Source organism: Zeugodacus cucurbitae, chromosome 4 (genome assembly GCF_028554725.1).
Source record: "Zeugodacus cucurbitae isolate PBARC_wt_2022May chromosome 4, idZeuCucr1.2, whole genome shotgun sequence".
Classification (NCBI taxonomy): Eukaryota; Metazoa; Arthropoda; class Insecta; order Diptera; family Tephritidae; genus Zeugodacus; species Zeugodacus cucurbitae.
Window position 1 is genome coordinate 71,023,368 of NC_071669.1, and position 14,130 is coordinate 71,037,497.

A 14,130-nucleotide genomic window follows, 5' to 3' on the forward strand; every position below is an offset into this window, starting at 1 on the left:
TGTCTCACGTAATTCATTATTCTTAACGCAGGCTTTTCTACTAATGCATTTAATTCATTTATTATTTGTAGATAATATGTTCATATAACGTATGTACACACATGCAGCGGGTTCAATTAAAAATTTTGATAAAACAATACAAAAAATCAATGGAATTCACTTAAGGCAACGAAAAATCGGGTAATACATGTACAAGGTTACTTGTAGGAAATTTTTGTCTCATGAATATTTTTCATTATTCTTAACGTAGGCTTTTCTTCTAGAATATTTCTTTTAATTTATACTAAACTAAAACCCTGAGTTTGTTGAATAGCCTGAAGCAATTTGTATTTTAAACGTTCTTTAGTCTTGTATTGAGGCAAATCTAACAGATTGAAACACGTATGCGCTACGGGAAGAAAGCGCTCATCATTTGTTGGCTGTATACAAATCTAAAAAAAAAAAATTAAAAATTATAAAAATAAAATTTAGGTATTTACAGCATGGTAACTACCTTGATCGCTTTCATCCCTTGAATGGGTATGCGGTCGCTTCCAGTCAAATATAGCAGAAACTTTTTCTTTTCACTCTCTGGCAACTCGTGGAATATTTCCCAAAACCATCTTATCTGTAAACGAGTACTCATTAGGCACATGTCCGACACACCGTCTTATATATAGTATATGAATATACTAACCGTTTGATCGCCAGAACTATAACCATTTTTATATTCACAATGTAGCTCAAGAGCTTGCCAGTCGTATTCTTCGTTTCCAACAACCACAGCCATTAACTCATCGGGTTTGAATATTTGCAGCACTCGTCCCCAACAAACCTTTCGATTATCCACATAAAATATTTTATTGAATACAATTTCATTTGACTGTTTACCTTCATAAATCCTTTGCGAAACGCTTTAAACTGTGTTTCCACCGCTTTGTTGAATAGGAAATCAACATACAAATCGACGAACTCTTTTCTGTAAAAATTAAAACGATACAAATGAGCAATATAAAATTTTAGTATAAAACCAAGACAAACAACTCACTTATTTTCCAAAGTGACGGGTATTTGACTACCATTTGGTTTTAATTCTTCCGTTTGTGATTCACCGAAAATGTCACGAGATATTTCAAAATTTAAATCAAACACTTCTTCGAAGTCAATTTGGTCGTACTTTAGTATGGACTCCATAGAATTCGCCAGAGTAGGCGATAAGTCACGCAAGTCAGTTATATCGACAGGTTCATCCAGCAGTTTCTTATATAGCGCCAACGGGAATGGTAGATTTATAATTATAAAATTGTATATTGCTAAGCCACAAATTACGCCAATCAAGAAGTACATGTCATCTGTTTCAAAAGTTACATCGGCAAACCAAAGTACGTGTGAGTCTTCATACTCTTTGAACATGCCATATTTTGGATCCAAGAGATCCCTTAGTAAAAGCATGAAAAATTCTTTACGCACACCACCGGCATCTTCGGCCTCCTCTCCATGGAATTTTATCTACCAGAATATATATATATATAATAAACAACTTTTTTTAACGAGGCAGACGTACCTTCAGTGGCTTTTTCAAGTCGCTTTGATTATACTGCATAATTTCGCGTAAAGTGTCCTGTACCAGGTTCTCACGTGAAACATTCAGCACAATAAATTGTGAAATGGGTGTTCCAAACGTAAGCAGCGAGAGAATTCCCTAAAAGTATTTGTGAATTAAATGTAAAGTAACAGCCAACAAAATGAATTGAGATTTTACCGAATTGGCAGCGTTTTGCATGGCGGTGTGCATTTGTATGGCCTGATCTGTTTGTAGAAGTGTCGTTTTTGCAGATGCGTTGAATAAAAATGGATAATTACAAATGTTAAATGCTTCGGGCTGCAATGGAAAAATACCACAATGAATTTAATATTGTTGTAGTGATCAGAGAATATTTTTAACCTTACATTCTTTTCGAAGAGCCAGTGTATATAATCCTGCTGGATATCAACGTAATCGGTCAGCTCAGGCCAGTGAAAAATGTCATAATCAATTTTCTCTGAACGCTCCTTGTGATTGATTTTATGTAGCAAGACTAATAGGTTTAAAGCCGCTGACAAATTAGAATTATAAGTAACCAGCTACATGTGAATAAAATAAGTGTAAACATATATGTAAAATCTATGTAGGTATAGTTGAAATAACTAATATAGACTACCTTCTTTTCAACGTTGCCGGCAGAGTTGGCAGCAATCTTAAAACTGATTATATGCGCTACCACATTTTTGTAGTTTGATACCAGACCTTCGAACCAGTCCAGCGGTGTTTGCGCCCACCACATGACAACAATTTTTCTTGGTATTTCTTTGAGTCTGAGCACGGCATTACTGAAGGGTGTATGAAGCGTTTCATAGTTTTTAGAATTGACAAATTCATGATATAATGGCAAAATCAAATAAAGTCGCAAAGTTTCAACATCTGCTGGTGATGGCATTAGTGAGGCAATTATTTCATTTGTGATTTTATCCCAAATCTGAAATCCATTAAGTACAAAAAACGCAATATATCACTTGCACTCGCAGTTGCATTGAAGTTACTTACGATTTGCTTAATGCTTTCATGTTCCACTTTGCGAATGTAGTCAAAAGTCTGCTTAACCTGCAACAAATCCACACCGGGCTGTTTTGAGGTACAACAGAAATGTTTGCTTTCTAGCAGAAATGATCCATTGAGGCAAGCTTGGCTTTTAAATATTACTTCTATAGTTGTTAATAAATCCATATCTATGGACGAATCCTTCTCTACCAACGCACACTGCTCCGCTAACTCCTTGGTTAAGCACATAATTTGAGTTCGTGGCCTGGAACGCATTATAATTAATATGAGGGTTAAAATTGTCACATTGAGATTAAATATTTACTCGTTAATGCGATAATCTGCGGCAGGAATTTTATCACCAACTTTTGTGGTTAAGACAAATGAGTGATTGCCACCACAAAATATTTGTCGTACTAAAAGAGAATCTTCTTTGCTTTCTTTGGTAACAGTATCTACAAGTTTAGAGCTATTGGGACATACCTGAAATTGTAAACGTAAACTTTTTAGTAGAAAATTCAAGTACATAAAATACTTATCACGTACCCATGGTCCAATCATAGCATGCGGTAGAGAACAGCTATCGACTTTACGTGTACCAAAGTGGCCCAACCCGAAACCATACACCCGTCCTCGAGACGGCACTAAAGCTAACGTATGTTGTGCACCACAAGAAATTTGTGTCACAGTACTTCCCATTAGCTCTGACACTTTGCGAGGCAGTACTTCGTTCAAGTTACCACCATGACCAAGTTGGCCATGTGATCCTTTGCCACAAGTGAATACACCACCGTCGTTTGTCAAAAATACGGAATATTGTTCGCCACATGTTATATAACGCACGCACAGGCTCCGAAGCGTTCTCAATTGTGTTGGAAAATGTCGATGTGTACAATCGTTAAGTCCCAATTGTCCAGAATTATTGCGTCCCCAACCAAACACAGCACCAGATTTCGAAATTATAAATGAATGATTGCCACCACATGCTATGAAAGCTATCGGTATGCCGAGCAATGAATCCACCAGTCGGGGGGAAGTGGAATGGGCCAAGTCACTAGGCGGTGATATGCCCAATTGGCCATAAATGTTTGAACCCCAAGCATATAAAGCACCACCTATAAATGAAAAAAAGCGAAAGATATTTTATAATATTTACTAAATATAATTATAACATTTTTTACTAACAATTGGTTAGCGCAAGACTGTGATTATAACCACTTGCGATTTGTATGATAGTTTGCGCTGCAAGCTTTTTAACAATTTTTGGCGAACGTACAACATCGGACGAATCTGGGAGCGCTAACTGACCATAGTCGTTATGTCCCCAGCTGTAAAGTTGGCCCCATTCACTGAGTGCTAAAGAATGTCTAGCGCCACAACTTAAATCCGTAATGACAGTATTTCCAAGATCATTTATAAGTTCTGGAATATTAAAGTTTGCGTTAATTTTGTGTTTGAGACGAGTTGCGGTTTATAATGTAAGCTTTAATGACGAAAATTTATATGATAAGACATGGATAAAAACAAGTGCACTCTCAAAACAACTAGGCAAATAAGGAAGGAAGAAAAATGTGGTTAATGCGGTTATTAGATTATACTTTAATGGTTAGATTTGTTTTAGTTAGTAATGTATACGATATAAAGTATTCCTTGTTAAAAATGAGGCACACATTTTTCCAATCATAACTTTGGATGACCGAAGCATTAATTCAACCAATGTTTGTTGTTTTGCCACGCACCTGCATCGACAGCTTTGGTGCTATTATTGCTAAAAGTTGTTGAACAATACGTTCAGGGAAAATATGTATATATTAAAGATTTTTTAAATCACATACGTGGCCGCTTCGTCATCTCTTGCTGACCCAATTGCCCAAAATCATTAGATCCGGTTGAATAAACTTTTCCATCCTCAGTTAAAAAGAGGGTATGATTGAGCCCACATTCTATGTTCACTACAGAACTTTCAGGGTGCCAGGATAATTCTCGCGGCTCTAATATCTATGAAATATATTAATCACTATAATTTCATTTACAACACAAGCAACTAACCTCTTCTTCCTCGATGCCGCCCAGGCCGAGTTCACCATGTTCCGTGTTACCCCAGCAATATATTGACATTTTTGTATTGGTCGATTATTTCTAAGTGAAAAATTATATTTTATACTAAAACGTAGTTATCATTTTCCAACTGAGCCTTTTTGTTATTTTATGCACACTAATCGCATCAAACCAATGTTATTAAATCTGAAAAAATGGTATCATAATATTATTTTATTAGATAAACCAATAAATTTCTAGTCCCTTCGATTATCTAGAAATTTTGTAATTTAAACCCATAATTGCAATAATTTAATGGAATCAATATATTTCAAGGCCATCAAGGTATTCGCAACATTATTCAAGTAACAGGAACATTTATTTTTGCTATAATGTAAAATATCATATCTCAAACCTTTTACAAAGCCACGAATTTTAAATTATAGTATAATTGCTATACGATGAACAAAAATATCCAAAATGCACATACAAGTGATTTCTTCTATTTTTTTCTACTTCTAAGAATTTTGAAATAAAAACAAACATATAAACTTCACAACAACGATAAGAAATGTCACAACTAATAAAATGACAGCAAACGAACACATACACACATATATATGTGTAACATTGTAGAGTTGCAAAGTTTGCTTAAATTTGATTTTAATTATTTAATTTTAAAGGAATTATTTTAAGTATTTAATATAAAGGTATCCAATATTGTGTTGCAGATTTTTTTTTAGCATAGTGAAATATTATTTTTTTAAGGAAACATACTTTTGTTGTTTTTGTTTTGCATACACAGTTTCTTAAACAATTTTTCTTGTTGTTGCAACTTTGTGTGCCCGCCAAAAACTGTTTATTTTCAGTTTCCTTTGTAGTCTTTGTTTCTTCAATTTTAAATTAAGTCAATGGGCTGTTGAAATTAATTTTTGCACTGAAATAATTATTGTAAAGTAGGGAAATTGCGATATTGAAATCAAATATAAGTGTAATAAGTGTTTTGGTTTAAATTTGAATGGGTAGTTATGAGAATAGGCGCTCGTATAGTGTTCTTAACTAACATATGTATGTATGTACAAGGTAAGTGCTGGGTTTTATTGAATATAAGTTAAAAATACAATAAAATAAAGAATACTAAAATTAAAAATGATCAAAAATACAATAAAAAATATTAAACTAGTTTTAATATATTTTGTGTGCAAATTCACTGAAAACATGAATGCAGTGAGAAAGCAATGTTTTTTTATGGAAAAATGTCGGTATTATTAATGAAACTTCAGAAAACAAAGAGGGGGTAAATGGTCTTTTAAATATAAAACTTGCAATGTAGATTATGCAGATTATGATTGTGTAGAAACAGCTGATCGTATCGGTATATTCATTTAATAAGAGTGCAATTAAGTATTCTATGATGGTTTTGTTGACTTTTTCAGATTTCACAAATGTGTGGACAGGGAAATGAGAAGATACAGAATGCATTACTGGAAGAATTCAGGTGCATAATTAATAGTGCTGTTAAAGAGTTCTTCGAGCGAATGATAGTGATTGATAACACAACAGAGAATTTTTGATGCTAGTTTCAAGTAGTATTTCTCCTTAACAAACCTTGTTTATATTTACATATGTATAAATGACATCAATTTTGGGTTGTTTCCGTGTTTATAACATATTGTTTATCTTACTATTCCGTATTGTTTCGAATTTCCATTATAAATCAGCAGATATTTATTTTTACAAACGAACATAACCTGAATTAATTGCAGATTGAATTAATCGTTCGAAATTTATGTTTTGTTTGCAAATAACTTTAATTATAGTTGCAAGTAAAATTCTATATATAAACTAACTGTCAGAAATTAATTGAATTGAATACGATTTATTTCACAAATAAAACTAGATTTTTTTATAAATGTCATTGTTAATTCCGTTAGAGCAACGGTTTTAAAATTTTAGACTTTCTGAGTACTAAAATATTTTTAAAAAATCTGCAAGTCAAAGCTAAATATTTTGAAAAATATTAAAATTTTTATACGAAAAATAAACTATTTAAAATTTAAACATGAATACTGTGAATGATATTTTTAAATTTTCATTTTGAATGAAAACTTAAAAAGTTTATACAAAAATCATGAAGTTAACGTTTCTACACATTACTAATTAATGAAAATTACGTGTAAAGCTGCTATGCACAATCTCCAAGATACAAGAAAATGCGAAAACAATTACAACTTACTGTGTTAATGCCAAAATAATTACATATAAACTTAAGGGTGTAAGAAAGTCTTATGCAATTCTAATATGACTTATTTCTTAGTCTTTAAGTATGAGAGAAACTCACTCTTTCTTCCTTTGCAGGCTAAATAGAAATAATAAAGCAATTAAAATTAAATCTCTAATAAATTTACCGTTTTATCAAAGCATACAATAACAGTATTTGTACAAAGGAAATTTAGAATATAAAAATATTTGTATGGCACAGCTGTGACCTGTTCGACATGTCGTATAAGTGCTATATTGTTGTCTTTCTTGCAGTAAACATGTCACACCCTGCGGTTATCTCACTGATTTTTTTGTTTTTAATTTCTCGTTGTTTAATGCATTTTCCTGTTTATTTTGTGTTTATTTTTCGCAAGAAAATCAGCTCAGCTCTCGGTCTGCTGCCTTGCTTTGTGCGAGTATGGTAAAATATAATTAGGGCCGCAAGCGGTAAATTGTTAAAATTGTATTTATTAGTATTATGTGTGTATAGTATGTTATGTTTTCATTGCCTTAAAACATGTGTATGAGAAAAGAACACATTTGCACACAAAATAAATTGAAAAGTAATTGCACATTTTCGAATACAGACATATGTACATATGTGCGCACATATAAGGTGTGTGTTTATGTATATCTTGTAATTTGTTATATTTAATTTTTATGTATATGTATCTATATGTTTATCATTACATAATTATAATTTTTAATATTTCTTCCACGCTTCAATCTCAGACATTTTTATTGTTTTAATATTTATGTATATAGTCCTTCAAAGAGTGATCATTTCCATATAATTTTACTTGTCAATAAATTTGTAGGCATAATCTTTACAAAAGTAAATAAACTTTACTTTAACCAAATACATATTTACCCAAGCTTCATACATTGTCTCTATCCTTATGACTTCGTACGTGCGCATATTCAAAAACATGCATTACATGAAAATTTAAATATAAAAATTATTTCAATAATAGCTTCACAAGTATTTGGCCTCTTGTCTGGCAGCAAGTGTGTCTTGGCTTTTTAATATTTAACGCGCTTATTTAAACCAAGTGCATATTTAAAAATACATGTAATAATAAAATGGCAAACGAGTATATTAAAAAATGAGTGGAATAATCATGTTCACGAAGGCGAGGGTTTCATTCACTTAGCATAGCAATTGAACGAAGAATGTAAAGTACGAGGTGTGTTCAAAAAATAACTGGAAATTTAAAAATTCGCTAAAGAGTCAAATGCCACATTTTTTCAATATGTTGCATAAATTATTTTTTTCAAAAAACGAAAATTCCCGTTATTTTTTGAACACACCTCATATAAGACTTTACATCGGTTGAAACTGTAATCACTACAATTTGTATAATTTATTTTTTAAATTTAAATTTTAACTTTGGTTTTTGTTAATTTCTAAGTATTCAATAATACATATGGCATTTTTTCAGATATTTACAGATCCTCATAAAATATGTTGCAGATACAGCAGATCGTTTTCTAGTTTTCTAAAGTCTGAGGTTTCTATAGTTTTAAATGCCCCAAACTTCCATGAATTTCTTTGAGATAAAGTTTTTTTTATGTCGGAAAGACTCTTACAGCACTCACATTGCGTGTCGACGAGACAAAAATAACGTTTTTCCTATACAAGAACAGGTCCACAAAAATATACTAAAGATTTGTTTATAAAATAATTTCAACTTAGAAAAACTATACTTTTTTTATTTATGTAAAGAGTTCTTGAAAGTCTTCGATGTGAATTTAATACTTAGCGTATTGCTCCGCCAATTCTCTATGCACAATAAATTGGTTAGAAAAGTCTTATTACGTGAACCATTGGCTCTTTATATGATATGTTTGAAGTCGTTTCTGAAAGACAAATTTTACGAGCGAATAGCCTACGATTCTCTAAGTGATGGTCACGCTCTCCACGCACTTGGGCTCCAGCGGTCGACCGCATGTATGCTGCTATTAATAAACATACTTAATTAACTTTAAGTTAACATAAGATGCTTGAAACATCTTTAGAACTGCTGTCGCAATGGAGTAGCGAATCCTCAAGAGGTTTAAGAATTTCACTCACGCACATTTTATGCCCACCACTTAACAACTTCCTCTTCGAATTTTCACCCAAACGCAATATTCCCCCAGCAGGTGCAGGTATTTTCTTAAGTAAAGGGTGATTTTTTAAGAGCTTGATAACTTTTTAAAAAAAAAAAACGCATAAAATTTGCAAAATCTCATCGGTTCTTTATTTGAAACGTTAGATTGGTTCATGACATTTACTTTTTGAAGATAATTTCATTTAAATGTTGACCGCGGCTGCGTCTTAGGTGGTCCATTCGGAAAGTCCAATTTTGGGCAACTTTTTCGAGCATTTCGGCCGGAATAGCCCGAATTTCTTCGGAAATGTTGTCTTCCAAAGCTGGAATAGTTGCTGGCTTATTTCTGTAGACTTTAGACTTGACGTAGCCCCACAAAAAATAGTCTAAAGGCGTTAAATCGCATGATCTTGGTGGCCAACTTACGGGTCCATTTCTTGAGATGAATTGTTCTCCGAAGTTTTCCCTCAAAATGGCCATAGAATCGCGAGCTGTGTGGCATGTAGCGCCATCTTGTTGAAACCACATGTCAACCAAGTTCAGTTCTTCCATTTTTGGCAACAAAAAGTTTGTTAGCATCGAACGATAGCGATCGCCATTCACCGTAACGTTGCGTCCAACAGCATCTTTGAAAAAATACGGTCCAATGATTCCACCAGCGTACAAACCACACCAAACAGTGCATTTTTCGGGATGCATGGGCAGTTCTTGAACGGCTTCTGGTTGCTCTTCACCCCAAATGCGGCAATTTTGCTTATTTACGTAGCCATTCAACCAGAAATGAGCCTCATCGCTGAACAAAATTTGTCGATAAAAAAGCGCGAAACACATTTCGAACCGAACACTGATTTTGGTAATAAAATTCAATGATTTGCAAGCGTTGCTCGTTAGTAAGTCTATTCATGATGAAATGTCAAAGCATACTGAGCATCTTTCTCTTTGACACCATGTCTGAAATCCCACGTGATCTGTCAAATACTAATGCATGAAAATCCTAACCTCAAAAAAATCACCCGTTATTTATGCTCCACCTCATGTGATATGCTCCTCTATAAATACTCGTACGCGTACGCAATAAACGAATGTCATTCGCAACAGGTCTTAGCCCCCAGTTACATACCGCTCACCTTTGACTTTGCATTCGCAATTTGAATTCTGTCCATGTTAAACTTTTGTCGTCACTGTAGCAAAGTCGTTATTTCCCCGTAAATTATTTTACGCATGGCCATAAAAAAAGTTATAGCCTCCGTTGTGTGCTTAAGGAATTGATTACCACCCACTGCGGTGCCACGGTAATTGTGGTAAGACAGTATAAGTATGTTTCTGCCATTAGTACGAGTACTTATGTACTGCTAGCTGTTCTTGGTTGGTTGGTTGGTTGGTCCTTCACAACTGCAACAACAACAATAACCACAGTGTCTTCTTGTTCAACATATAGACATATACTTAGGAGTATATATATCTTAGAGTTTATGTGTTGCCTTCGCGCCCTCGATGTTTACCAATTAAATGCAACAATTTGCTGTTGTGCGTTCCACCCGATGCCATTTTATATATTTTTTTTTGCTGTTTTCTCCTTGTTTCGACATCGTGTTGTTGGTAACAGACGACGACATTCACGGTTTTGTTTTTGGTGAAGACGACGTTATGGCGCGGCAAGTGTCTTTGTCTTTGTCGGTGTTGTTTGTATGTCTGTGTGTACGTGTTAATGGCTAATTTTCCAATAATTAAGTGTAATTACGTATCTGCGAAGCTGCATTACTCAGGTGAAGTGTAATTTACTTCAAGAATTTTATGGAAATTTTTAGTTGTCTGCAAACCCTTCGGGATTTAATGATACCACTGAATATTGATGGCGACTGAATAATTGATTTGCTATTGAGCAGATCACTCTTACTCATAGACAAAAAAATGCTTACAGATGCATTCAACGGTAAAGCAAAAAAAAATAAATAAAAATTCAATTGTGTATATTTTTAATTTGTATTAAAATATGTATTTAACGTATGAAAATTTCAATGAATAAACAAAATAATAAATTGTGCTAATTTCTTTTGTACAATTACACTAGCAAAAATTTACAATCTTAAACGCTTGATAGCGCGATAGTGGTAACCATCCTTTGCCAATACAGCCGACTCCTCGGGACCCTCAGCCTCAGTTTGGCCTTGTTCCAGTGGTGGCAAGTATTCGCTTTCGACTGCCTTCGGCAAGGGCATCTCCTCAGCGGGTTGTTTGTAATGGTAGCCATCATCCATTAAAACAGCGCTATCTTGTGGCATTTCCTCTTCTCCGTCTTGTGAACGCACTTCTGGTTCGACGGGTTCTTCTTGTTCTTGTTGTACTTCTTCTTCTGGTGCTGCTGGTGCTTCGGTCTCGACTTCTTCCACAACTATTGGCGCTTCAGTGCTCATTTCTTCAGCGGTGGGGGGCAAGTAGACAGGCGCCACTTTCGGTGCGGCTGTGCTCACTACTTCCGTATCATCGGCTTTGGGTGGCAGATATGATGGGCTTGGTGGCAAATAGCTTGGCGACAAGTGCGAGACGTCACGGCGTACGCGTTGGCGGTACTTAAGACGGCGTACGGTGCGGTATTCATAACCGTCGGCACCGAGCACAGCGCTTTCTGGTGCCGCTTCGGGTTCTGGCTCGGCAGCGGCGATGGGCGCTTCCGTCTCAGCAATGATAGCCTCAGTTGTGGTGGTGGTCTCTTCGGACAGTGCCAATTTGGGCTCAGGTGGTAGATAATTGTAGGCCGGTTGTTGTGCTGCTGCCAACTCGGAGACGTCGCGCTGCAAACGCTGGTGCGGTAAAGCCGAGGCTAGTGCTGCGGCTGTGGCCAACAATAAACAAGGTGCCAAAGTGAATTTCTGCAGAGGAAAAAGGTGGGAAATTATAGCAAACAGATTGATAGTGTATCTCTTGATGCTGTTAAAGGGTAATAAAGTGTAGTTCTGATTTTCCCTATTTCTTTATATTTCAATGATCGTTATCAGGTTGTGGTCCTTCTTTTTTTGAGTTTATATAATATATTTTTTATGATAACACACGATTTTATTTTTTATTTTCGACTTTTGGAACTACACCAATTTTTGGACTGAATTTTGATATTTTGATTTTAGTATAATTTTTTTTTTTTTAATTTCATCTCAAAATTCACTTTTATATTTTATTTTTGTATTACACACCATTTTTGAATTGCTTCACAAACAAACTATTTCGACTTTTTATTGAATTTAAATACTTTGCGAACTTGCCGCTACAACCAACAGATTGCTAATGATATCGTTACTGCCAAACGCAACGCGTTTTTATACTAAAATATGACATTCAAAATTATTATTTAAAAATAAAAATAAATAGTAAATATAAACTTCAACTTCAATAGGCAAGGCATGAAAACGTAAAAAGGAAGAATACATCCATAATAGTTAAAACTTCAAATCATTCAGTTATAGCAAACCTAAACTAAGTGAAATAAATATAACAACAGCAACAACAAAATAGCTCAACCTGTTCATCGATACCATAAACTTTGCACCTCAATAGCTTCGTCGGTTGAAAATTTGAAGTTGAAGTGTCCACTTTGGTTGCTCTTAAGTCGCACTCAGCACGAAAATATTTCAACTGAATACACACAAATATACTTGTTTTTAGTTTGCTGCTTCATTTACTCGCTATTGTACAGATTTTTTGGCATGAGTCCGTAGTTTTGTTTGTAAACAGTACTTACGCTGTTTAGGGCTCAACGCACACAACCAAATTTACATACATTTGTGCATTGTGTTCACAATTTGTATGTCAGTATGTTTGGTTATTATCACGTATTCACGTGTTCACGGTCCAGTCATAATTTTGTTGCAATGTCAAGAGCACCACTTGTGGCAAAGCCAAATAAAGCACATTGTTCTTCTTCCAGATTTGTTTTCCATGATAAGAAGGCCATTTTCATATGTAATACAAAAGTAGTTTTTTTTGTTGTTGTTCGATTTTAATTGTCGCTGTTTAAAGATTTTTACACAATTACAAGCATTACATACATATTCCGGTAGCTTGTTGCTCATGAAATGGAATTTGTTAGTATATTTTGAGGTTAGGCTTGACTTTGTAATCTAATTATGAGTAATGTTGTGGGAGTTTCGTCTCTTAAATTTAAGCTTTTTTTAATCGTTTCCTGATGTATTTTTGTTATAGACATATCATCATTTTGGACTATTCATAATTTATCGAATAGCAGTAGTCAAGCAAGAAACAGTCGAAGTCAGTCAGGGGTATTGACCAGATGACTTATAATATTATAGTTGCTTCTGTAGAGATGACATATGGACATAACCTCCCAAATAATAAATGTAAAAATATTATTATTCTTGATTGGCACTGTAGCTGGTCAAGCAATTTTGACAGAGTCCATATGGTTTCAGTGCTACTTTTCAACAATTCATAACACCAAGTCCAACCAAGTTATTTCCACGTCATTCTTTATAGTTCCGATTGCTGTTTTGAACTTGCTGGTATCTTTTTTCCATCTGAAGCTTATGTACTCCGAGTAGTTGAATAGAAGTCGTAGGAGGGTGTTTGGACAAGAAAATCTCTTAGTTATCCGAAGTGAATCCACCTTTTCGTTTACTAGTTTTACTTGAGATAGTCGTGGAGTCTAACTTTTCCAAACCATTTTTATACTCTCGCAACAAAGTTGCTAAGAGAGTATTATAGTTTTGTCCACATAACGGTTGGTTGTAAGTCCTAAAACTAAACGAGTTAGATATAGGGTTATATATATCAAAATGATCAGGGTGACGAGAAAAGTTCAAATCCGGATGTCTATCTGTCCGTCCGTGCAAGCTGTAACTTGCATCTTGAGATATCTTGATGAAACTTGGAAGACGTATTTCTTGGCACCATAAGAGAGTTAAGTTCGAAAATGGGCGTAATCGGACCACTGCCACGCCCACAAAATATCGAAAACCGAAAACACTTAAAGTGCCATAACTAAGCTATAAATAAAGCTATGGAAGTCAAATTTGGTATGAAGGATCGCACTATGAAGGGTCATATGTGGACGTAATTTTTTTGGGGAAGTGGGCGTGGCCCCGCCCCCTAATAAGTTTTTTGTACATATCTCGCAAACTACTAAAGCTATATGAAGGAATCTTTCTAGAGTCGTTTATTTTAGGTACTACC

At 34.5% G+C, this 14,130-nt stretch overlaps 2 protein-coding genes across 2 annotated transcripts; both read right to left on the minus strand.

Annotated features, from left to right (window-relative positions):
* Window positions 1-224: 224 nt before the first annotated feature.
* Window positions 225-5,170, minus strand: LOC105212567 (probable E3 ubiquitin-protein ligase HERC4). Its single transcript, XM_011184611.3, has 16 exons — window positions 5,010-5,170; window positions 4,607-4,801; window positions 4,393-4,555; window positions 3,743-3,979; window positions 3,104-3,672; window positions 2,883-3,040; window positions 2,564-2,822; window positions 2,181-2,495; window positions 1,930-2,103; window positions 1,742-1,861; window positions 1,544-1,681; window positions 1,028-1,488; window positions 871-958; window positions 677-814; window positions 494-607; window positions 225-431 (listed from the first exon to the last, which is right to left on the minus strand). The coding sequence occupies exons 2-16, from the start codon at window positions 4,673-4,675 to the stop codon at window positions 279-281; spliced, it is 3,156 nt and encodes a 1,051-aa protein (XP_011182913.2). The 5' UTR covers window positions 4,676-4,801; window positions 5,010-5,170; the 3' UTR covers window positions 225-278.
* A 5,730-nt stretch (window positions 5,171-10,900) lies between these two features.
* On the minus strand, window positions 10,901-12,296 carry LOC105212559 (drebrin-like protein). Its single transcript, XM_011184591.3, has 2 exons — window positions 12,138-12,296; window positions 10,901-11,819 (listed from the first exon to the last, which is right to left on the minus strand). Exons 1-2 carry the CDS (start codon window positions 12,138-12,140, stop codon window positions 11,028-11,030), a joined length of 795 nt encoding a protein of 264 aa, XP_011182893.1. The 5' UTR covers window positions 12,141-12,296; the 3' UTR covers window positions 10,901-11,027.
* Window positions 12,297-14,130: the final 1,834 nt, after the last annotated feature.